This window comes from Mustela nivalis (assembly GCF_964662115.1).
Source record: "Mustela nivalis genome assembly, chromosome: 1".
Classification (NCBI taxonomy): Eukaryota; Metazoa; Chordata; class Mammalia; order Carnivora; family Mustelidae; genus Mustela; species Mustela nivalis.
Window position 1 is genome coordinate 163,155,189 of NC_139020.1, and position 25,313 is coordinate 163,180,501.

The 25,313-nt window shown below is 40.2% G+C and overlaps 2 protein-coding genes across 12 annotated transcripts in view; one reads left to right on the forward strand and one right to left on the reverse strand.

Moving 5' to 3' along the window:
* The window catches only part of IFT122 (intraflagellar transport 122), a 70,992-nt gene extending 57,411 nt beyond the window's left edge, over positions 1 to 13,581 (reverse strand). For 3 of the 7 annotated variants that reach the window (XM_082748404.1, XM_082748402.1, XM_082748399.1), the window contains exons 1-3: positions 13,453 to 13,553; positions 6,126 to 6,192; positions 4,526 to 4,610 (exon numbers count right to left, since the gene is read on the reverse strand). In XM_082748404.1, the coding sequence (XP_082604530.1) occupies positions 4,526 to 4,610; positions 6,126 to 6,192; positions 13,453 to 13,493 (193 nt within the window). In that variant the 5' untranslated portion in view covers positions 13,494 to 13,553. Of the gene's footprint in view, positions 1 to 969; positions 1,103 to 4,525; positions 4,611 to 6,125; positions 6,193 to 13,229 lie in introns of those variants that run through there. The other 4 variants (XM_082748401.1, XM_082748403.1, XM_082748400.1 and 1 more) reach the window with 4 other exon arrangements.
* Positions 13,582 to 13,587: 6 nt separating this feature from the next.
* Positions 13,588 to 25,026, forward strand: MBD4 (methyl-CpG binding domain 4, DNA glycosylase). 5 transcript variants are annotated; one of them, XM_082748537.1, is made up of 8 exons: positions 13,588 to 13,732; positions 15,857 to 16,087; positions 16,507 to 17,333; positions 19,736 to 19,810; positions 19,888 to 20,022; positions 20,599 to 20,748; positions 21,230 to 21,333; positions 22,266 to 25,026. In XM_082748537.1, the coding sequence occupies exons 1-8, from the start codon at positions 13,719 to 13,721 to the stop codon at positions 22,341 to 22,343; spliced, it is 1,614 nt and encodes a 537-aa protein (XP_082604663.1). In that variant the 5' UTR covers positions 13,588 to 13,718; the 3' UTR covers positions 22,344 to 25,026. The 5 variants fall into 5 exon arrangements, with proteins under 5 accessions (XP_082604663.1, XP_082604662.1, XP_082604664.1 ...); XM_082748536.1 differs by having other exon boundaries at positions 13,669 to 14,060; XM_082748535.1 differs by lacking the exon at positions 13,588 to 13,732 and adding an exon at positions 13,768 to 14,064 and having other exon boundaries at positions 15,861 to 16,087.
* Positions 25,027 to 25,313: the final 287 nt, after the last annotated feature.

The window sequence follows — 25,313 nt, forward strand, 5'->3', positions numbered from 1 at the left end:
ACTTCTTTTTCTTATTAGTACTGGATGGCAGTCAGGAGGTTTAGATTCAAATTTTGCTTTGTCCGGCACTGAGTAAACAATGATGTATTGAGGGCCTACCACATGCTAGGTATCATGTTCTATGCTAAGGATTAAGCAGTGATTAAAACACACATGATCCCTACCTTCATAGAGTTTAGACTGTTAGTAAAAGAAGGCATTAAATGAAATTAATCCAACACAAATATAATGTGATTAGAAGTGAGTCCTAGGAAACAGAATAACTGGGGGACCTAATTTAGATGAGGTAAAGGATTCTCAGGAGGAGAACCTTCAGTTGAGACCTAAAGGATAAGCAAAGCTTAGCCAGGTACAAAGAGAAGCTAAAGACCCATTCGCAAGGACAGAAAAGATACACAAAGGCCCTGAGGAAGGAAAAGCCTGTTATGTCTGAGGGGCTGACAGGCACCAGCATGGAATACCAAGGGCAGGGGGGAGGTGGGTGGAGGATAGATCTCTAGGAGCTTCGGGGTCATAGTCAAGAACTTGCTCTTTATCCCAAAGAAAGGATTTAAGCAAGAGCAACAAATGAGATTTTCATTTCCATACTAGTTGGGCTTTATGAAAGAATGGGACTAGAGAGACACAACATATAACATCTAACAAGTAATTACTACTTTTTTTTTTTTAAAGATTTTTATTTGTCAGAGAGACACAGAGAGAGAGAGAGAAAAAGAGAGAGAGAGAGCACAAGCGCACAAGCAGGCAGAGGCAGAGAGAGAAGCAGGCTTCCCGTCAAGCAAGGAGCCGGATGCGGCACTCAATCCCAGGACCCTGGGATTATGACCTGAGCCGAAGGCAGTGGTTTAACGCACTGAGCCACCCACACATCCCAAGTAGTTACTTCTTAATGACATTGTTGCATGTTTACAAGTGCTTAGAAGTGGAGCGGGGTATCATGGCAGCAAACAACAGGGAGCCTTCACTTACTCTGCTGAGAGATGACCTCTGAGAAGTAACCATGGGCCAGATTTTATAAACCTTGTTAAGGAATTTTAGACTTTGTTCTTAAGGCCAGTGGAAGTTGACCTTGGGCAAGTCACTGTTTTCTGAGCTTCTACATCTGAAACATAAAGGAATAATAACATCTTCCTCAAAGGCTCTGTATAGGGGACAACTAAGATAATATTTGTAAAACACCTTTCATGATGGCTGGAATAGCAGATATTTGGGTGAGTCATAGGACATTGCTGCATCTATTAAATACACAGAAGCTGCTTTTATTTGTTATTATTTCTGTCACTCCTCCCTCCACAATGGCAGACAGCAGGTAATGAAGAGTGTGGGCTATGGCCTCAGAGTCTGAGTTGGAATTCCTAGTGATAGTACCAGCTGCAGGACCCAGAACAAGTTTCTGAACATCTTATGCTTCATTTCCTCATTTAAAAAACAGATGAAACAGTATTTACCTCATAGTTGTTGTGAAGATTAAAGGGGATTAAAGTATTTTGGACAGTGTCTAGAATAGAATCAGTACTAAAAAAAAAAAAAATAGGGACTCCTGGGTGGCTGAGTCAGTTAAGTGTCTGCCTTTGGCTCAGGTCATGATCCCAAGGTCCTGGGATTGTATCCTGAAACAGGGTCCTTGCTTATCAGGGAGCCTGCTTCTCCCTCTGCTTGTCACTGCCCCCTGCTTGTGTGCTTGCTCTCTCTCTGACAAATAAATAAAATCTTTTTAAAAAATTAGCTCTTATTATTACAATTATTTCTTCATATTGTCTTATTTTTCTTGAACCAAAAACTAGTTCTTTCATACCTTTGTATCATGATTGTTCATTAAATATTAATTAAACTAGGTGAGACACTGGAAACAAGCAAGCTTTAAGAGCAATACCATAATTCAGAGTATTTCCATTGCTAGAGCCAGGAGGAAAAGACTAGTTTAGAGGAATTAAAAGACTTCTGAACCATGATGTAATGTCCTGGAGAAGCAGCATGATCTATTAGAAGGAATGAGGGCTCTGTAGTCGGAAGACCTGGGGCAGGTCTGGCTTTGTCACCCTCACCTGTAATTTCTCCAAGTCTGTCTTCTCATCTATGCAGGAGCTGAGAATCCCTCCCTGCCTGGTTGAAAGAGTTGTTGGGAAGGTCAAATATGATGATGTGTGTGTCAGGACTCTGCAAAGTGCTGACAATTGCCACTAATCATAGGCCACACTCTGACACCCTCAAGGGACTTAATAGCATAGTAAGCCAAAGAACCCCTAGGTTTATAAACTCCAGAGGCACCAAAGGCCTCCCTACAGTATTACTCTGAATTTGAACTCAAACATGCACATAAAAAACAGAAAACAAAACAACCCATGGCTACTATGACACAGCAGAGCTGACTATGAGGCAAGAAGGAAGTGTTCTGGCCACTAACTTGCTGCATGATCTTAGCAAGTCACTTCTCCAGGTCTTTACGTAGGACTAAAATGAAGACACTGGGCTAGATCCAATTAAAGCTATACTTACAAAATTGTGTGTATACATGAAGAATGTGCACTTTTCTACAAAGTGGTTTCCAGCTTTCATTAGATTCTCGAAGAGGTTCATCATCTAAAAGAAGTTAAAAACCTGGAACCTGAATGATTTCCAAGGTTCATTCAAGCACTGTAACATTCTGATTCTGGGCCTTCTCAGCAGTGGTCACAGAATGCTACCTCTCATCCTATATCCATTTGACATATAAGGAAACTGAGACTCAGAGAGACTCAATAACTACCTTAGGATTGGAACTTGGAGCCATCTCATGCCAAAGCCCATGTTCTTCTCAGTAACCCCACACAAAGAATAGCAGAGATTTATTTTTAATTCTCAGTATTGATTTCAAGCATCCATTCTCTGACTACCACCTCTCCTCTTTGTCACCTCACCATAGCCAGTCGCCCTTCAAATCTACCAGGACCTAGAACCTCTCCACTGCCCCACCCCCTGTGGTCCTCTAATCTTCCCCCCCAGCCATTACACAGCTTACACAGCCAGCAGTTTAAAGTCAATGTATATAATCACTCCTTTGCATACATCCTCCACTCCCTTGCCCTCTTATTTCCTCTTCAGAGGTGCTTGTAAACCTACCAATTTGGTTAAACCCAATTCTCTTCAACCCTGCATCTATGCAGCCCAAAGTAGTGGGGGGAAAAAACATAATCACACCAACTGCTCTCACTTTCTATTGATGATCAGCTTCAAGTGGGCCCTTCATGTTGCTTGGGATTTCACTGTACATCCACTCAGCCATTCTCCTAAGTGGCAACTTTCCATTCTTTCCTTTCTTCTCAACTCTCTGACACCTCCCTCCCCATCCTCACTCTGAGGTCATGTAGATTCCTATTTCACTGAAAAAATGGAAGAGACTTCCCGTTAGACTCCTAATATAATATGCCTCATTCTGCCAGCTCCTATGTGACATCCTCTACCTTCCACCATGCCCCATCTAGGTCCTAGATCCCATCTCCTCTTGCCCACTCAATGATTCTGTTCTGACAAGTCCTTCCCCTCTCTTCTATAGCATCAACGTTTCTCAAATTCAGCATGTCCAAAACTGAACTCCTGATCTTCCACTATATTATCTGCAGCCTTTCCCGTCTTAGTAGAAAGCCACTCCAAACTTTTCAGTAGCTCAGATCAGAATCTTTGCAGTCACCCCTGCTTCCTTTCTTCACACCACATACACCATCTGTCTAGCAATCTTATCCTTCAAACAATACCCAGAATCTACCACTCCTTACTACTTCCTCTACTCTCACCTCTCTCAGAGGTCTGAGCCACCATCACTAGTGTTATAAAACTTGTCTGGATGATGCTTCTTCACTGGTCTCCCTGCCACAACCCTCACCCCTGAGGGCTGTTTATAAAATATCAGCTAGAGGGATCCTTTTAAAATATAAATCAGATCAGATCTCTCCTCTGCCCAGAAGTCTTTAGTGGTTCCCCATTTTCACTGAGAATCTAAGTCAAAGTCCTTATGACACCCAACATGATCTGGCCACCCCAACCATACCTGTTACCTCTCTACCCATATCCTCTACTGCTCCCCCTGACTCTCTCTGCCAAAGGCCCTGGAAGGTACATTCTCACCTCAGGGTCTTTGCAATAGTTTTTTTCCCTCTGTGAGAAGCTCTCTTCCCCTAGATGCCCCCTATCAGAATCTCACTGGCTCCCCACCTTCAAGTCTTGGCTCATCTGTTCCTGTCTCAATAAACCCACCCTCACCACCTCCCTCATTTCTGTACCTAATCTCCTGCCCCACCCAACACTCCAATTCCCCTTATTCTGCCTTATTTCCAGCATATTGTTTAATTTACTTATTTCAAACATCTAGAATAGTGCCTGGCACATAGATGGCCCTCAGTAAGTACTTGTCGACTTGAATGATTGAATTGAAGCTTAAGAAACTGAACTATCTTCTGCAACCACAAGTCGTACTCAGGAGTGACTAAGGAGAAAAAATGAGCGGCTATGACGCCATTGCAGAGAGTGTAAAATCAGAATAGACTCTTACCATCCTTTGCATATGCCACACAGTATACAGTATCTTTGTGTCCCTTTAGGGGCTGAAGTAAGGTGCCATCAGAGGTATCATAAACCTGTCAAAAAAGAGACAGAAGTATAGGGGCGCCTTGATGGCTCAGCCAGTTAAGTGTTCGACTCTTAATTTTAGCTCAGGTCATGATCTCAGGGTTGTGAGATCAAGCCCTGCCTGCTACAGGCTTAAGATTCTCTCTCTTAAGATTCTCCCTCTGCGCCTCCCACTGTGGGAGGCGGGGAGGACAAAGTACAGAGTATTCCCGTGATATCCATTAGTTAGAATTCCTGCAGGTTGCTCCTGTTCTTGTTTATATAACAAAATATTTGTCACTTTGTCAATATTTGTCAATATTCTAAATTTTATCAAGTAAAAACTACACTGAGAAACCAGAAAGAATATGACTTAAAGCGGAGGACCCAAAAAGTATAAGTCCTAACTCTGAATTACATGGCCAGGAACATGCTACTAATCCTTAAGAAATAGAAGTTCACTCCGCGGAACTTCTGTACAAAATTCACTCAACTTATGTGAATTTGGATATAAAACCAATCAAGCTAGACGCTCCCAAGTTAAGCTACCACCCACAAAGAGCCAGCTACAACATGATTAAATTTTAGTACTAGCCCTTCCCCTAGTATGAACATCATAGAGAGATGTTTCATACCTGCTATCAAGAGTTTGAAAGTCATAGACCTGAACTCTGGGTTTGCAAATCAAAGGAAATATTATAAAACCTAGCTGTAATTTGGATTTAGGATATTTTGTAGCATTGTAACACCTATAAATATGTGGAAATTTTAAAAACACCCTGAGTAATCAAGGCAAAACCCTCCAGAAATGGTTAGTGTTGGAGAAGATAACCTCTGAAAAAAAAAAAGTAAAAGGAATTGGACTGTTTACCCTGGCGAGAAGAAGTCTGCAGAACAATTTAACCAAGGTTTTAAGATTATGTAATTACCATACAGAGAATGGAGATCAGTCAGTCTGCATATCTCGAGACAACAGAGTGAGGGGAAGTGGACTTACGTAGGAGGAAGGAGAGATCATACAAAGGTGTTTAGGTCAAACATAAAGAGTTCTCTGAAAATTACTTTTATACACTGGGATAGGTTCCAGAGGGAACTTATATTCTTTGAAAATATGAAAAAAGGACACCATCCATATGGAATTATTTAGGTAGGCCAATGCCTGAAAGTTGGGGTCAGGCTATCTGGCTTCTCAGGAAGGGGGCTGCTTCAGTCTTATTGCTTGAATTTTTCAGAGGGACAAAATGTCAGCTGACACCAGTACAGTTTCAAAGGCATTTTGATTAATTGTTTTCAACTCTTTCATGGGTGTCTCAAAGTAAAAAGGGAAAGATTAATGACTCCAAAGGAGGTATTGTTCACAGGTTCCTATCTGATAGAAAGTTTACTTACCTGTTTTAAATAGCCCATTTCCTTCCCTAATAAAAAATGACTGGTTTTTCTGCCCTTGCCTTTTTTATCTTAAAAAAAGGGAGTCAAATTTCAGAGCATTTACAAGAGGGAGAGGGAAAAAAGCACTTAAAAAGGAAGCTCAAACACAATCCTACCAGTAATCTGTTTCCTGCAGCCAAAATCAGTTGCATTCCATCAGGCTTAAACGCGAGGTCATATATACTAAACAGGAGACAAGACAAGACAAAAGGACAATTAGGAACCAAAATGATGAGGTCTGCTAATGGCCAGGAAAGCAAACTTTATTTCCATTATGAAACACTGCTTGTATATGAGGGATAAAATAATGGCTAAGAATTGCATTTGGTTGCAAATTCCATTCAACCACCATACCTTGGCAGCCCATTCAATCACGATTTACTCGGCAGTTAGCTTTATGTTCCAATTTCCACTTGTCCAGCAGCCAGACACCAGAGATGATTCAAAGGATCAACAGTCGAAGGCACTAACTCTTCTATAAAGGCTAGACAAACTGAGGGCTACTAAATCCACATGTTTCTGAAAATTGGTCATTTATTAAAATATCATTATTATTTCCAACCAATCAGATACTTAATGAATACCTCTTAGGTGCTAAGCAGTAACAGATACAAAATGAGTAAATCACAGTAAATCCAGTAAATTATAGCAGCAAATGCCTGCCCTCAAGGAAACTACCATCCAGTTAGGAAATGTGATTCAGAGACATTCATAAAGAACTACCATATGTCATCAACTCTGAAGCATACATTTTTTCACATTTTAACATCTCTGAGGTGGGGATGTGTCTTGTAGTTGATGATATGTCAGCCTAACTGAAAGCCTTTTTTGCTTTCTTAGTGGTATGTAAAATAATGGTATTTTACAATCAGTGACCTCTTAGATGAAATACAGAACAATACTGAGTAAAGGTTTTAGGCAGAATTCAAAGGAGGAAGACTCAATGTTCTGATCTGGAGAACAGATAAGAAAAAGCTTCATGGAAAAAAATAGTACATGAAAAAAGTAGGGCTTTTGAGACATGCAAGAGGAGATCTGGAGGGGGCAGCATTTCAGGCAGAGAAAACAGAATAAGCAAAGACAGGAAGGTGGGGAATAGCAAATAGTCTAAACAATCGAATTGACTGAAACAGTTTACCACACCAAGGCAGTAGGGAGAGATCAGGCTAGAAAACAGACTAGAGCCATATTACAATGCTTCTTGAATGCCCTAGGCAGATTTCCTTAGTTCAGATGACTCTAGTAAGAATGTGCTAGATAGCATTGCCAGGGCAGCCTATCTGGAAAAGTGTGGTATAAATATAAATAAATAAATATTTTTTTAAAAGCATGGTATAAATTTACCTGATACCTGTAGTAATCTAGACATATAGTCCCTGGGGGAAGAGTACTTGGAGTGTATTCCAGAGATACTCCTGCTGAGCTCTTGAAATTATTATTATTATTATTTTAAATTTCTTATTATTAATTATTATTATATTTTAATTTATTTTATTCATTTTTGTTTATTTATATTTTATTATTATTATATATATTATTTTATTTCATCCTTGCAATTCCATGAGGTAAGAATTATTACTCAGTTTTGTAGTTGAGGACACCATAGCTCAGAGAGGTCAAGTATCTCGCCCAACATCATACTACCAGCAAATGGTGGACCAGAATTTCAAATCAGATAAGACTTCTGGAGTCTGTGCTATATTGCCTTCCACTTTCTTGAAGAATTCTCAAATATGACAAACCTCTGTTATCCTTAGTACTTGAACAGTAATAGTGGCTAACATTTATTAAGCACATCTATTTACAGTGTATGCTAAGTACAGTTTAAATGCTTTATATGTATTAGTTTACTTAATCCTCATAACCCTATACCCATTCAGCAGATGAGAAAAATTAAGGCCCAGAGAAGTTAAGTAACTTGTCCGAAAATAAACTACTACTGAGTGGAGGCAGCACCAGAATTCAAACCCAGGCAGTCTGGCTCCAAAGCCCAAGATATAATACACTCTGATTTGTGGCCCTCATTTTCATGATTATTAGCATATGCCATAGTTGACAAAATAATTAGCAACAGTTTCCACAATTTATCAATATGAAAAAAAAGGCATTACATGTAGAATTCAGAAAGCTTTTTATATAGGCTCTGTTGGCCTCAGAAGCTTCCTTTAAAAAATAATTCTTTTTTCTTTTTTTAAAAAGATTTTATTTATTTATTTGAAGACAGAGATCATACGTAGGCAGAGAGGCAGGCAGAGAGAGGAGGAAGCAGGCTCCCTGCTGAGAAGAGAGCCTGATGTGGGACTCAATCCCAGGACCCCGGGATCATGACCTGAGATGAAGGCAGAGGCTTTAACCCACTGAGCCACCCAGGCATCCCTAAAAAAATAATTCTTAAAATAATAACAATAATAACTCTTCGCATATCTTCAACAGCTGGCTGATGGAGAAGCTGGAACAAGGGTGGGCATCCCTCTTGATAGAAGCAAACACAGACACTGAGTTCTTCAGCTTCCTCCCTATTACATGGTAACGTATCTGGGCCTTACTATTTTCTGCACTTTCTCTGAGTCTAGAGGAAAATATACTTGGTGCGTATCACAACCTGAGGCAGTAAAGTGAAACTCAGAAGGGACCTGGATTCAGAAGATCTTACATCCTGTTTGAGCTTTTGTCCTCACCTACAAAACAAGGCTAAAGAGTTGCCCTCCCACCTCCGGGTGCATGGCCAGCCTTGTGCAAGCACCTGACACCTGTGGGTTGCTGTGATGAGGTACCAGATTTTGGAGAGGATCTGTACCTCTCTTTTATAGTCATTCTTGGTCATGTGGCTTCCTTTCTGCACTGTAGACAATCTAAGCTCATTAAAGTGGTTCCTGTGGTGAGCTTCTTCATAAGGATCATTTTGGGTTGAATTCTCAGAAAATCATTTAGGTGTCTGATTTGGGCCAAGCCTTAAACTATCTTACTCTCAGATGTGAAAATTCGTTTTCTCTATATATCTTGAAATTTGCCTTCCTAAAGTATAATGTAATGCTCAATTTACCCCAATCTAAACTGTTAATCCACTTAGGATCTGTATAATTCATTGTAGCTCTGAATTATATTGCCTTCTATATTTCACAGTTTCAAATACTATCTTAATTATAGTCATGTGCAGTTTAAGGGCAAGGACCCTATTTTAGACAGTTGTTGGCCCACCGTGCATGGCATTGTCCTAGACACAAAATGAATATAATCGACAAACTATTTTATCTTAAACCCCTCAGACTTTAATTACATCATGAGACTGAAACCAAATAAAGAAAACCGTATTTAAAATGGAGTCCAGGGACACCTGGGTGGCTCAGTGGGTTAAGCCTTTGGCTCAGGTCATGATCTCGGGGTCCTGGGATCGAGCCCCACACCAGGTTCTCTGCTCAGCAGGGAGCGTGCTTCCCCTTCTCTCTGCCTGCTTCTCTGCCTGCTTGTGATCTCGGTCAAATAAATAAATAAATAATCTTTTTTAAGATTATAAATAAATAAATAATCTTTTTTAAAAATTGCATTATAAGAAAATAAAATAAAATGGAGTCCAGAGGCCAGAAGCGGGAGCGCTCATGGTGTACTACTTGTTGGCAACCCTTTGAAGAACCAACAGGAAGAAGCCTATACCTTACCCTAGATAAAGATTTTTCTCCTGGCCCAGCAACATGAGAGATTGTCACAACTCAACCAATGAAAAGCCACTACACTCTGAACTCCCAGTTTACTTTAATGGACTTTTTGCTTATAATAGCCTCTCCCAACTCCTTCCACCTTTCCTCTACAAAAGTGTCTTCTTCTCCTTTGTTTCTAGAACTTGCCTGTGTTTCACCATAGCTTTCTTCTCCTGAATCATAATTCCTCTCCTATTCCTGAATAAACCCACTTTGCTGGTAAAAACAAACAAACAAAAACAACTGGTTGCTTTATTTTCAAGATTGGTAAGATCAAAGAAACTCTGAATTGGGAAAGACCCTAAAATTTGTCAGGTAGTCCAGCTCCCACACACAGCAGGGAATTCCCTAGGAATTCCCTAGAGATAGCCATCCAACCTCTGAACACTCCCAGTATTGGAGTGCCCACCAGGCTGCAGGCAGTTTATTGTACTAAAGGATGGCTCTCTCCCCCAATCCACCCTCTTTTAAGAGAAGGATTCGCTGTCAAATGTCATTGCAGAAAGAGAGAGGGCAAATCTTGCAAATCGTCCTCTGCCAACCTTGTGCCCACTTCACTGTAAACTGAAGTCCCAAGGTGCCCCTCCAAATCCTGCACAATCGGACCCAGCCCCAGTTATTTACTTTGAATCTTGGGCAAATTATGTCACCTTGTTAAGTCTGTTTCTTCATCTGTAAATGGGGTAACAATTCCAACCATACTGGTTGCTGTGGCGATTAAATAAAATAATGAATGTAAACACTGTCTGGCCTATAGCAAGTATTCAGTAAATACTAGCTGGTGTAACTGGAGGGTAATAACAAATGTTGTCCTGACTGGAATAAGGCAGGCTAACAGATAAGGCATCTACGTTGAGATAAACCTGAAGCAGTGCTTTTAAGGAAGAAAGGAGGGAGTTCAGGGACACCTGGATAGCTCAATCAGTTAAGTGTCTGCCTTCAGCTCAGATCCTGATTCCAGGGTCCTGGGATGGAGCCCTACTCAGCAGGGAGCCTACTTCTCCCTCTGCCTGCTGCTCCCCCTACTTGTGCTCGCTCTCTCTCACTCTCTAACAAACAAATAAATAAATACAATCTTTCAAAAAAAAAAAAAGGAAAGAAAAGAAAGGAGGGAGTTCAGAGAAGTATAAGAGCATTTGGGAAGGAATTTTGGATAGGAAAATGGAATTTTCAGCTGAAGTGAAAAGCATATATTTAAATGTTAGCAAGCAGAGGATGAAGGGGGAGGATGAACAGGACCACCTAGCTAAGTGCAAATCTGATGATCACAGCAGCAATATTCAAAAAATAGAAATCCTATTACCACGTGAAGTTTGGACTGGAAGTCAAAGAACAGTGGCTGGTTCTGTTGTGGATGACTAATTTTAGACATCTAAGATCTCTTAGTTCCACTATTTATTTTTTAATAGTTTTTGTTTTATCTTATTCTAGGCTTCCAGCTGGCATATGTAGCTGCCATCAGGATTGCTGGTCTATAGAAGCCCTACAGTCCCTAATCTAATAAGTTGTTTCAAACCTATAATGGGCCAAAACCCAAATAATCAATCTAAACTCAGCATTCATTCATTCACTTTTTAATTTATTCATGAATACAACTATCAATCAAACGAATACACCTATCCATCTAACAGTCATACAAACCACTGATTTGTCTAGGCTCTGGAATATGCCTTAGAAATGAATAAGAAGTAGCCATTGCTTTTAAGGGATTTATAGACTTCTGGAATAAACAGATGCAAAAATAACTCTTTACACTATACAGATTCGAAGTACCACAGAGAGGAATGAACAAAATTCTACGCCAGGGATTGAAAACGGAGCAAATCAGGCTGTATCTGGCCAGCAAATGTTTTGTTTGGCCCACATGGTGTTTTATTTCAGTTTCAGATTAGTTGCCAGCATTAAAAATTAGGGCATTTCAAATAAAAACCCAAATTCATAGCTTCTGGTAAAAACAGGAAGATCTGAGTACACTAGGCCAAATTTCTGCAGGGTGGTAATTGGCAGGAGCTGAGCAGCAGCTGCCCTTTTTAGGCAGAGCATGAGATCTCTAGTTTGCCACACTCCTTGCCACTCCCTTTTACTCTCTGACATGAAAGTCAAATTTGTTCAAGAGTTATTAGCAGTGGGTACTTTCATAATAGAATTAAGAAAAAAGTAATTTTTAAATTTATCTTTTATTATTTTTTTAAGTAGGCTCCATTCCCAGCATGGAGTCTAACATGGGGCTTGAACTGAGGACCCTGAGATTAAGAGCTAAGCTGAAATAAAGAGTTGGACACCTAACCAACTGAGCCACCCAAGCGCCCCAAAAGAATTTTTTAGACACATATTTCTATTAAAAGTAAAAGTGAAAGATATACTGGTAGGGCTATGTGTTTCAAGAAAAGTGGGGTGTAGAATAGCAGAATACTCTTAGGAGAGTCAGATGATTCCTTGAGTTTAAGATACAAATAAACATCTCCCATTATATTGCCTGCCTGACTCCTGCAGGCATTTGGGTTTGCAACCTCTGTAACATAAAAAAAAACTAATTTAGTAGCTAAGAGTATTGGCTTTGGAGTGAGGAAAAAAGCTGGCTCCACCACTTACTTGCTGTGTGACTGTGGCAAATTAGTTACCCTCTCTGTGCTTCAGTTTCCTTTTAAGTAAGAGAGAGGTAATTACAATACATAGTTCCGAGGGCTGTTGTGAAGTGACAAGATAAAAAGACATGAAGTTCTTAGCCAGGGTCTGGTGCATAGTAAGCATTAGCTATTACCAATGCAGAGTACAGAAGAGAGAGAAACCGTATCCGAAGGGAACATTACAGAATGTTTACAATTCCAATGTAAGGAGATGAAGAAAAAAGGCATGCCTTCTGCACACCTTCAAGAGAGGGAATGTTAGAGGTCCTGTTCCAGTGGCCAAAACAGAGGCTGCACCATGAAGGTGAAAAGATCAGCTAGGAAGATTAAGGTCAGGCTGAGGGGAACTATCCAATAAGTCAGTATTTCCCAAATGTTTCCTTGTATGACGGATTTAGTTGATAAAAATGGAATAGGACATTAACATCGACTCATAAGGTGAGAAAGTCACTCTCCTGATTTTCTTTCCAACCTTCTAATTAACCATAGGAGAAAGTCTTGCTCTGAGCTATTTACCTCAAGCACCTCTCGGACCACACTTGCTAAACTTCCAGTTCTCCAGGACAGCAGACCAGAGGCTTAAAGGGTTCCTAGCAACAGTATCTAGCTACAACTTACACTGTTTTGTTTCTCCCAACTTAGAGTTTCTCATTTATCTCAGAGCAAGTGATATTGACTTTCAAATATGGAGCAATAGCGCTTCCTTGTAGAATCATAGAGTGTAAAATCATATTTGAGTGATAATCAGGCAATTCAGAGAAAAGCGCCAAGATTTTGTACATGTGGCAAAATCTGTGACCTTTTTGAGAGACATTGTCATGGGTAGTAAGACGAAGCCAGGACGGATTCTGACAGGCCCAGGCTGATTCGGTGTAAAACGACCTCGATAGGACACTACCTCACGCGTGGTACACCCCTTGGCTTCCTCTCCAGGCCTCAAGTTTCTCCATCCGCAAAAGGGTGGGAGGGCGACCCTGCAGTTGCTCAGACCCGGAGTTCAGCGCCCTCAGCCCCAGCCGCAGGCCCGTTGCCCCGGGCAACCACAGGGGCTCTCGCCATGGTTCCCGCCATCCCCGCCACGGCTCGGCCTCCCGCTCCTCCCGGACTGCCCCACTCCTCACCACTGCTCGGCTTTATCTCTCCACGTCAACACGGCCCTCATCGCGGCTTCCCTCACGCCTCAGGCCCCTCCTCCCGCCTCAGCAACTGGCCCCACTCCGCTAGCCACTTTGGTTACCTGCGCTACCCCTGGCAACACACATGCGCAGTGAGCCTCGTGCGCGCGGCAGAATTCCGAGTGCGCAGGCTTAAAAGGTCGAGCTGGGAACGGAGAAGATGGGACGGAGCCTAGGAGTCTGCGCAACTAGGACGCGTGCGACTGGTCGGAATGGGCGGAGGGCGGTAGGTCTTTCTCGATGAAGGATTTGATTGGCTGAGCCGTGGAAATGGTGGCTGTAGCCGAGTGGGCGGCCGGAAAGCTGCTGTAGAGTCTGACTGGCTTTTACCGCCTTCGGCTCTCGAATTCAGCCTAGCGCTCTGAAGCTGAAGAAGTTTCGCATCTGATTCTGCTCCGCTCCTAGAGTGTCGTACACTCTCGGCCGGTTGCTGCTGTTGAAGCCCACCTTAAGGGTATGGCTGGGATGGAGAGTCCGAGCCTGGGAGACGGCGGAGCTGCCCCCTCGGTCACGTCCAGTGAGCGCTTAGCCGCAGACCCGCACTGTGACCTCCGGCAAGTTATAGTCCACATTCGGGACTCATTTTCACCATCTGTAATGGGAGCGGGGTTGGGGTGGGTAGAAGACGGATTGGCCTTTCTAACCTAGGATCGACAGTTCTCAAGACCCACAGGGTTAGGTACTCGGAGCTGTGGCTGTGTTTGGCTCAGGAACTCTTCCAGTGGGTTCAGCTCTGGGGTGCATCTTGCTTCGTTAGCCGGAATGACGAAGGAGCTGGAAGGAGCAGAGAGGTTTTGTGCAGGGGGTGCAAGGAGAGGTCAGCTTGGGCTGGAGTACCCTAGGAAGACCTTGGAGGAGATGTCATGTTAAGTAGCCAATGGTGCCCCCAAAATGGGTCCTAAAAGAAGTTAAAGAGGCAGCCACGGGCATGTATTCAATACAGTACTTGTGTATGTGGAATAAGGGGCTAAGATGATTTATCTACTTTTTCCCCAAAAAATTTAATCCCCAGAACTACCTTAGAAGAAGTATTACCTCCTTTTTAAAGATGAAGGAAGGAGGGCACCTGGGTGGCTCAGTTGGTTGGGTGACTGCCTTCAGCTCAGATCATGATCCCAAAGTCCTGGGATCAGCTCCCCGCTCCATGGGGAGTCTGCTTCTCCCTCTCCCCTTCTCCCCTCTCATGCTCTCTCTCACTGCCTCTCTCACAAATGGATAAATAAAATCTTAAAAAAAAAAAAAAAGATGAAGAAAGGAGGCTTTGAGAGGTTAGGTAATTTGCTCTTGGAGGTGGATATATATATATATATATATATACACACACATACTCACACACTATATATATACTATATATATACAGTATATACATATGAAATATACATATATACAAATACATATGTATACTGAAATATATATACAAATATATTTATTTATTTATATATATAAAGTTTGTGCTATTTTCACCAGGCTTCAGTTTCCTTGTTCCTAAAATGTGAACCATATAATTTCTTAAGATCCACTTAGCTCTGCAAAATTATTAACCCCAAATTACTGCAGAAGAGCTTGATTCTAATTCTAGATACTAGCTCTTGCTTAGTTTCCCTAAAGAAGTTGGCTTAGATAGCTCTATAGAGCCATCCGACTTTTAAAATGTGTGATTTAGTGATTAGGATACACTTTATTGAAGTTTTTCAATGATAATGCAGGAGGAGAGGTAATAGACCAAGATTTAGTGAACCTAAGTTCTGTATCAGTTTTGCAACTAACTTAAATCTTCCCTGTCACTTAATTTTCTCAGTAAAATTAGAGTAATCTTCATCCTACCTACCTCACAAGATTCTCATGAGGATGAAAGAGATTTGAAAATTCTTATCAGAAATTATTTACCTTTTGGAGGGTTACAACTTCTGAAGAAAGCAATAGACACTCTCCCCCAGAAAACTGCAGATATATATAAAATTTTTACCTCACTTATTTGAGGAGAAGGAGGATGTCTCACTGACTCTTTTAAGCAGTTCTCTTGATCCCAGTTTAAGAGCTCACGTACAGGTTCATATTTTTAAATTTATGCCACATCAACCAGACACTTTGAATAGCCCCATTCAGTAATTAACAACAACATAAAGTTTCTAGTGAACAGCTTGAACTTTACATTGTGCAGACACCTCCAACCCATGTTGGAGGACAGGAAGATATTCACATAGCATAAGACTGGTCCATACTGATTTTAATCTCTCTTGTAGTCTAAATTTTAGTCCATAGGGTTCCTGCTCTGTCATGGATTGAAATTGAATAAGCAGAGGAAAATAAATTTTAAATGAGCTGATCACTTATACTTTGTATTTTTCAGCCAGGAAGATGGTGCTCTGGGATTGGAAAGCATGGGAGAAAATGAGAAACAAGTAATGATAAAAAGCAGTAGTGAGTGTAATCCCCTGCTGCAAGAATCCATTGCTTCTGCTCAGACTAGTGATACTACTATGACAGAATGCCATAAGTCTGTCCCATGCGGATGGGAAAGAGTTGTGAAGCAGAGGTTATCAGGGAAAACAGCAGGAAGATATGATGTGTATTTTATCAGGTGAGCATGCAAGGTGGTACAGATAGTACAGCCAAATCATTTTATCTAGACAGGTATCAGGAAAACATCACAGAACTCTTGGCTTTTTTCTGTTTTTACTAGAAATCGTTGTAGATTTTATTCCTTGAGTGTCACTAGTTAGTTATATCAAGTGATCTGGGGACAAGTACATATATCTTCTGCTGCAAATTGTTGCTCTTAAAATTTGTAAATTTGTAAATTTGTAAGTAATTGTAAAATTATAATATCATAGAGGAAACTATTTAAAAGTACCACTTTATTACTTTTTTAAAAAATTTTAAATGACAGATACCCATGGTAACATTGGAAATGATTAATTAAAAATCTGAAATGTGGTCCAGGTCTTTTTAAAAGTCACTTTTATTGACTAGCAATAAGTTTTCCTTAATATTTTCTAGCCCACAAGGACTGAAGTTTAGATCCAAAAGTTCACTTGTTAAGTATCTTCACAAAAATGAAGAAACTTCTCTTACGCCAGAAGATTTTGATTTTACCATACTTTCTAAAAAAGGCATCAAGTCGAGATATAAGAACCGCAACATAGCACCTCTGACATCCCAAATGCAAAGTGAAAGTAATAGTTCAAACCGGAACCTCAGGACACGAAGCTGGTGGAAAAAAGATGTCTTTCCTCTACCAAGCAGTTGTCTGGAATTGCAAAGTAGCAAAGGACTATCTAACTTTAAAGATAAGGGTGTTACTGACATGGACTCCAGAAAGGTTAGAAAGTCCAAAGAAAAGGTGCCTATTTTGAAAGGAATTCAAATTAAGAGAAATAAAACAAGGTGCCAGAAGGGTCTTCCAGATTCTGCTCAAAGTAATAAGAAAAGAAAATCTGAGTATAAAAAGGCAGATGATGAAAGTGAACCTGTTGTGCAAGAAAGTCAGCTTGATAAAACACTCTCCATTGATGCTGGAACAAGCAACAAGACCCTCAGTGCAACCAGTGAAGAAAAGAAACTTGTAAAAGAACAATCATTGAGTTTGGTATCAAATTTTTGTTCTGAACAAATAACTTCTGGCATCATAAACAAATTATGTTCAACTGAAGAAGCAGAACACAGCAAGAAGTGTGAGGAAACCTTTTTAGAATCTGAGGAAATAAAATCAAAAGTACAAGTTGGGGAAAGGAAGGAACATTTGCATACAGACATTTTAAAATGTGGCTCTGAAATGGACAACAACTGCTCACAAACCGAGAAAGACTCTGTGGAAATGTGTCAAGGTATTCAGAGCATTAAAGCTGCTAATAAACACATGATGAGTTTATGCTTCCAGACACTATATTTCATGCCTGTACCCAGTTAGGATATGGAAATAGAACAAAGAAATAGGCCCAAATATCAGGTACATTGTACCTGTTGATCCTAGTACCTTATTTAACCCATCTTCAAACGCTTGGCTATGGCACGGAGGGAATTGGCTGACTTCTGCCTTGATAACCCCAGCTAAAGAGAATTGTGTCATTTACAGCTGCTACCATCTCTTCTTGGTGCAATAGCTGGGACTTTCCTCAGCAGTGCTTTCCCTTCCCATCTTCTTTCCAGCCAGTAATATTACAACTTTAGGGAAAATGAAAGGCTTTATTTGTGAAAAGGTTTGGGGAAGACTCCTTTTAATGCATAAGCTGGCCAAAATAGTCCATGTCTACTCTTTTGCACCCCTCCTGTTATTCATTCCTGATGTGTGACTTCCAATTTCAGTTTGTACAGATCATAGTCATTTTTATCTTCTATTATAATGTAATGCTTCTCTAAAATGCTTTAGAGCTCTAAATAATTCAAAACTGTAATCACATAGTTCATTTATTATTTGTAATATGCTCTTAATACAGAGTTCAGAGCTTGGCAGTATTGCCTTTATAATACCTCAGTGAATAAAAAAATAAAAAGAAGACGTTTTGAGCAGCCCTGTATTAGTTATTCATTATGCCATTATGGTATAATGAATAACTCCTTTAAAGGAGAAGACTAATTTTACTTAAAATCCTGCTGGGAGACAGCCTGGACAAATTGGTGGAGCAGGGGCTTAGACTGATTCTGTTCTCAGCCCCACTCATGATTTTATGTGTTTGCTGTGCCTGGAATTCCTTTACCTTTAATAGAAAATGACCATATATACCTAGGAATTGCTTAAGAATTCAAGTCTGCCCTTTAAAGACTTTAAGCTTCTTAGAGCTTAGAGGTTTATGTAGCTTTGTTGCTAGTATAATGGACAAATAAAATATTTTAAAATCCTTTTGTGACCAAAATGGAAGATCCTATTCATCCTATCGATGAAGAAGTCTAGTTTTTAGCACAAGATGAAGTACCCTGAGTTTAAGAAGTGTCTGATGAAATTGTAAAGACTTTCCCATTGGCTTAGTTGGAAATTGCAAAGTAAACTGAGCTTTAGTCTCCTACTAATAAAGGATGCTAGTTAATAATTATTTATAGGACCCCACAGAAGAAATCATGTAACTAGTAAGAGTAGCTTCTTTTGTCCTCTTTTTTTTTTTACTTTCTACTAGGCTTTGCCTATCTGCTTCTGAGCCTTTTGACTAAGATCAAGTGTGAAGTGTAGAATAGCAAAAAACAGTAGTAATTATCTGGAGAGCTGGATACCTCTCCCAATCTGCAGTCAGTCCCCCTCTCATTTTGACATTGTTGTTTAATTTCTAAGCCTTCATTTGTTTATCTGTAAAATGGAGGTAATAATACTCACCAGTCCAGTTTTTTACGTCAAGAATACTGCAGAGTAAAATGAGAAGTGAAAAAGATGGCTTCACACTATACAGCTGCAAGTTATTATTAACTGACATTCAAATTGAGGGGGTAAGGCTATGGAGAGTATTAAATATGATGATTTTAGAAACTTGGGAAGCCCAGTAATGCTGGTCAGGTAGTCTTTGTTACGTTGACTGAGCTTCCCAGTAGATAGTGATCCAGTATTGCAAGGTCCCAATCTTGGGTTTTTCAGTAGGTTTTGTTTTATCTTTATCCTTTTCTGTTTTTTTAAGTGTAAAAGTGCTCACCGCAGAAATTTTGGAAAATATAAAAAAATCAAGGGAGAAGAGAAAAACTAGCAACAACCATTATACCATTTTGGTATATTTCATTCTAATTTCTGTATTTTTTTTCTTCATTAAATTGGGATCATATGTAGAATATTGCATTTTCACTTAAAAAGTTAAGGACATGGTAGAAAATATTCATGATGTAGTCCAAAATGTTTAATGACCACATTGTACAAATGTGTCATAATTTAGAATATCCCATATTATTTCTAATTTTTCAGTACTATGAACTCTGAACATAAATTGTAGAATACTAGTATAACACAGTGGTTAAGTCACTCAGGAGCTGGACTGCCTGGATTTGAATTTCAGCTCTGACATTAGCTGTGGGACCCTGGCCATGTTACTTAATTTATTTTTACTCAATTTTCTATCTGTGAGGTGAAAGTAAATAGTAGCTAGCTTGTAGGTCATTTGTGGGATTAAGTTGGTTAATTTTTGTAAAGTGCTTAGAATAGTGCCTAGTATGTACTAAATGCTTTATAATAGTAGTGTGGTGTTATTTGCACCCCTGAATATTTCTCTAGGCTAAGCCATAGCTTCTATAAACAATGTTTGCTCTTCCTTTTCAGAAGATACCATTCCACGGACACAAATAGAAAAAAGGAAGACAAGCCTGTATTTTTCCAGCAAATATAACAGAGAAGGTATCCCTTTCCCAATCAGAAAATTAGATTTTAAATCTGTTTCAGGTGTTCAGCTCTGATGCTGTGTGTTTGTTTAGCTCTTAGTCCCCCTCGACGCAAAGCCTTTAAGAAGTGGACCCCTCCCCGGTCACCTTTTAATCTCGTCCAAGAGACACTTTTCCACGATCCATGGAAGCTCCTCATTGCTACCATATTTCTCAACCGGACCTCAGGTTTGTGGATTATATCTTAGAGAGTGTGGTAAGGAGAATGGGCACTGGATTCATTAGGAGGTCTGAGTTCCAATTTAACTTTGAGTCTGTGTGACCTCAGGCAAGGACTATCCCTTCCAGGCCTAGATGACTTCCAAAGCCTTTTCACACTACAGAACAAATTGTCATTAATTTTCTACTTCCAAACTAGTTTTGGTCAGCAGTGAAAATCAATTCCTAACATTCCTCCACCCTCTGTCATGTGTAAAAGCATTTCTTTTTCATTGAAAGCTTTCTTTAGTGTCATTGGCGCTTTGTATCCTGTATGTTTTTATTCTAGTTATCTGATGACTGGATTATTTGAAAACTAATAATCAGGCAAGTCCAGGTATCAGTATGATTGAGACTGTTAGCCCAATAGCTGATAGTGTTAACTTTTGATTCTGAAGGTGGTTGCCAGTTCAGGTAATAGCTTCTCATCAGAGGTTTAAAAAAACAAAGCAAAAACATTCTATATGAGATTTCTCGATGAGGAAGTACCTGAACTTAAAAACAACCCATCTGGAGGCTTGTAATCACAATTACTTTTACTTCCAGGCAAAATGGCAATCCCTGTGCTCTGGGAGTTTCTAGAGAAGTACCCTTCGGCTGAGGTAGCAAGAACCGCAGACTGGAGAGATGTGTCAGAACTTCTTAAACCTCTTGGTCTCTATGATCTTCGAGCAAAAACCATTATCAAGTTCTCAGGTACTTTCTTGTATACCCAAAAGAAGGAACATAAACGGCCTACTCAAGAGAGCCACACCTTAAACTTTAATGTCCTTGGATGCTACATTAATCCAGGTCATTCAGCTGAAGCCCTGAAAGCATTTAAAAACAGTCAGCTTGCCCCAAACTACAGTCTCTCACCCACACAATAAGTCTTTGCCCAGTACTGGGACAAGCCATCTGGGCAGGATTAGAGGAAAAAGTCAGTGAAGCAGAATACCCTCTTGACCTTAAGGACTTTGCCTCTGCATAATTAGCACAGCACAAAATAATAACGGTTAGTAAGTGGCATGTGAAAGGTTCAGACAGGGTCCTGGGGGAATTCAGAAGTCATCAGAACTGGGGTTGTTAGGAGAGACTTTTTTGCTGTTCCTTTCTGCTGTTCTCACCATCTGGCTCTGCATCACTACGTATTTAGGGAAAGTCTTTCTGAGGCTGACCTGATCTGTTGTATTTTCAGATGAATATCTGACAAAGCAGTGGAGGTATCCAATTGAGCTTCATGGGATTGGCAAATATGGCAATGACTCTTACCGAATTTTTTGCGTCAATGAGTGGAAACAGGTGAGACCCACTCCCATCCTTAACATCTCCAGCACATTTTGTCTCTGGAGTGAAATAAGTCCATCCTTAGAGCTAAAACTATTTCTTGGGCACATGTGCTATCACTCTCACAGCCAGTTTTGTTCTAGGCTCGAAGGGCAAGTGGTGGCATGGGGCTATAGGCAGCAGGGAGAGGATCCATAGATACTCCCAACTCAATAAAGATTCCTTGGTGTGGCCTCTGACTGACCTCCAGCAGTTTGTCACTTCTGGCCCCGTGCTGTCATTTTCATTCACGTGTTGTCTCTAAGCCTGATGTGGTTCTCTGTTACAGTCATACTAGCCTTCAGAAATATACCACTGAAGGAAAGCAGACAGGTTTGGGCTTGGAAGGAATGCTTGTTGGGTTTCTCCCACTGGTCTCAGACTACTTTTGTGGTAACTGGGCCCTACCTCAGCTACCCAGTTAGTTGAATATGCCCTGCCCACAGATATCCAGGGGGTGTCCAGGCAGCTGGTGGTACTGCCAAGTGGCCCAGTACACTGCCATCTTGGTCTGTGACTCACCTTAAAGCATTTAGCCAGTAGGTCTGCCCAAGCCCATCCCTGCTCTACCATTTACTGTGATCTGAGCAATCCATGTAACTCTCAGGGTCTATAACCTCCTTCTGGAAAATGGTATATTAATACTTGACTCATATTATCACTACCCCACATGGTAGGTCATGGTGAAGATCAGTACTAAATTGGAAAGTACTTTGTGAAGGATTACCTTAATGTAAGGTATAATGTTAAGCATTCATGAATCCAGTTAGGTTAAAGGTTATAATTTTCAGATATGCTGTCATAATGTATTGTTCTCCTATCCTCCCTTTAAAAAGCCCATTTTAAAAATGTATTTCTGATAAAGTTATATAAGACCTCTGTTTCCTAATGTGTTGTATTTCTTCCAGGTACACCCTGAAGACCATAAGTTAAATAAATATCATGACTGGCTTTGGGAAAATCATGAAAAATTAAGTCTGTCTTAAAATCTTTTTCAAACTCATTTTTTTTATACATTACTTTGCACTTGATTCCTAAGAGCTCCATTAAGCACAACCAACTGCCTTTACAGGTATATAGATTTTAATTAGTCCAACTAGAAATGCAATGTAAGTTTTCTTAAAGTGTGTAACACTGGTAGAACTTTGCTACTGAACATACTAGAAAATGTTTTGAGATTTTTAAAAGTAAGTTGTTACTTGACAAGAATACTAAAAATGTAAATGACTTTTCCAATAATAAAATGTGATTCGAAGTTGAAAAAAACTTTCATAAGCTCTCAGTAATACAAAGCAGATTTCTGTCAATGTTGCTTAAGGAAAGTTTGGATTGTCCTCTTTCTGTAAAAATGGAATTACACAGTTGTTATATAAGACATAGTCAGAGTTTGCAGCCAAATATGTAGGAAAATACATTACAGGGTATGTTAGACAGTTAATTTGTATTTTTACTAGTATTAGTAAAAATACAAATTAACTGCCTTTTACTATAACTGTAACTATTAACTGTATTTTCTATACTTGCTAACTCTGTGCTAGTTTAGGAATTAGAGATTTGGCCCTAGCATCCATTTGATAGCCTGTGAATATCTGCCGGCAGCTTTGTTTCAGAGTGTCAGCTTCTGGCTCATGCATTTTACCTTGACCCCCTTGTGAAAGGTCGGACATTTACCCATCTCTCATCTCCCAGATGGGGAACAGGACCTTTTAAGTTTTGTAACCTTTTTTTTTTTAAGATTTTATTCATTTATTGGTGAGAGAGAAGCAGGCTCCCCACCGAGCAGGGAGCCCAACACCAGGGCTGGACCCCAGGGCCCTAGGACCTTGACCTGAGCCAAAGGCAGACACTTAACTGAGCCACCTAGGTGCCCCTTGTGCCATTTTTAATACAGGTATTATAATGTTGTAGTTCATATACTGAAACATTTACCTTAGAAGGAACTCGTCAAACAACAATAACAAAAAATCCCAAGTTGTTAACTCTACCAATTTTCATTTTAAGGTATGATTTCAAAATTAAATTGATTGAATAAATAAAAAATAAATTGTTGGGAAACTACTTTTGTTGTCGGGTAGAGTGAGCTGTAAGACAAGTTGGTTGTTTCCGCTTTAGTAAGCTAGTTTCAATTTTTAGTGAGAGAGATGGATTTTGACCAGAGAATGGGAAAACTGGCCATATCCCCCAACAAGGCAGACATCCACTTTATAACATCCCATCACATCTTTATTTAACAATCCTCAAAATAGCATTTACTAAATGCAAACCCTGTGCTGGAGAGAGACACAAAGATGAAAGCATTCTGTAGGGTGTCTGGGTGGCTCGGTTGGTTAAGCAACTGCCTTTGGCTCACATTGTGATCCTGGAGTCACAGGATTGAGTCCCACATTGGGCTCCCTGCTCAGCAGAGAGTCTCCTTCTCCTTTTACCCTCCCTTTTCTCATGTTCTCTCTCTCTCTCTCAAATAAATAAATAAAATCTTAAAAAAGAAAAGAAGAGGTTCTGTAAAGGGGCACGTGGTTGGCTTAGTAGAGCATATAACTCTTGATCTTAGGGTTGTGAGCTGGAGTCCCATGTTGGGTGTAGAGTTTACTTAAAATAAGATCTTAAAAAAAAAAAAAGTTCTGTAGAGACATATGATCACAGGGAGAGAGAAAGGCACACAAAATAATGGAAGAGAACCAAAGGAGTAAGCTGTAAGGACAAGATGTCCAAACCCTGCAGCTAAGAGTATAGAAGCCCTCTGAAATGCTGGGCCCCAGCTGGGGTTGGAGGCTAACGCAAGCTCACCAAGCCTAGGACATCAGGTATGGCTGGATGGCCGTACCTGTGGTCAGATACCCTGGGGAGTATGGGTCTGTGTAGACACAGCAAGAGAGTTCCAGCCATGGCCATATCTGGCTTTTCCTGTTTGCTGCAGGTGAGGTTGCCTGCCCTCTGTAACTGTTTCCTCATCTCTTTCAAAAGTGATAGGCTATCACCACTCACAGTACCTCACACGGTTATGATGATTCTTGAGGTAATGCATGTAATTAATTGCTTAACCAGAGCCTGGATTATGAAAGTGCTATGTTAATGCGGCTCATAGGGATGGTCTGAGTGACTACCTCAGGTTGAGAGGGTCACAAAGATAATGCAATTCATTGACGATGGTGCCTTATGCAGAGTGAGCACTCAAGTGTTTTTTTTTTTTAACTTTTTATTGAGACAAAATTCACATAATATAAAAATCATCATTTAATCATTTTTTTAAAGATTTTATTTATTTATTTGACAGACAGAGATCACAAGTAGGTAGAGAGGCAGGCAGAGAGAGAGGAGGAAGCAGGCTCCCCGCAGAGCAGAGAGCCTGATGTGGGGCTCGATCCTAGGACCCTGGGATCATGACCTGAGCCGAAGGCAGAGGCTTTAACCCACTGAGCCATCCAGGCGCCCCTCATTTAATCATTTTTAAAGTATACAATTAAATGATTTTTAGTACACTCAGCAATGTTCTGCAACCATCATCACTAACTCTAAAACATTCCCAACACGTTGAAAAGAAACTGTTAGTAGTCAAACCCAAAGCCACACACCTCACCTCCAGCCTCTGGCAATTACCAATCTGCTTTCTGTGTCTGTAAATTTGCCTATTCTGTGCATATCTTATAAGTAAAATAATATGTGACCTTTTGTGTCTGGCTTCTTTCGCTTAACATAATGTTTTGAAGATTCATCTGTATTGCAGCATGCATTAGTACTTAACTTTATGACATTCCATTGTGTGAACAGAGTACATTTTGTTTATCCATTTATCAGTTGATGGGCATTTCAAGTGTATATTATTAATATTCCCGTTATCAGTTCTGTATTTCCAAGCCATATATACTGCCTCTATTTGGCCAAGACTCTTGGGGTTTCTACAACACCTATGCAGGAGGCAGGGTCAGTTCCTTGGATGAAAAGGAAAGACGTGGAGG

Bases quoted from the DNA above. Each gene is read 5' to 3' on its own strand.
- MBD4 (XM_082748536.1), top strand. From the start codon at position 13,963: ATGGCTGGGATGGAGAGTCCGAGCCTGGGAGACGGCGGAGCTGCCCCC. The intron at 20,749-21,229 runs GTACTTTCTTGT...TTGTATTTTCAG, and splicing joins AACCATTATCAAGTTCTCAG to ATGAATATCTGACAAAGCAG. The intron at 21,334-22,265 runs GTGAGACCCACT...TATTTCTTCCAG, and splicing joins GCGTCAATGAGTGGAAACAG to GTACACCCTGAAGACCATAA.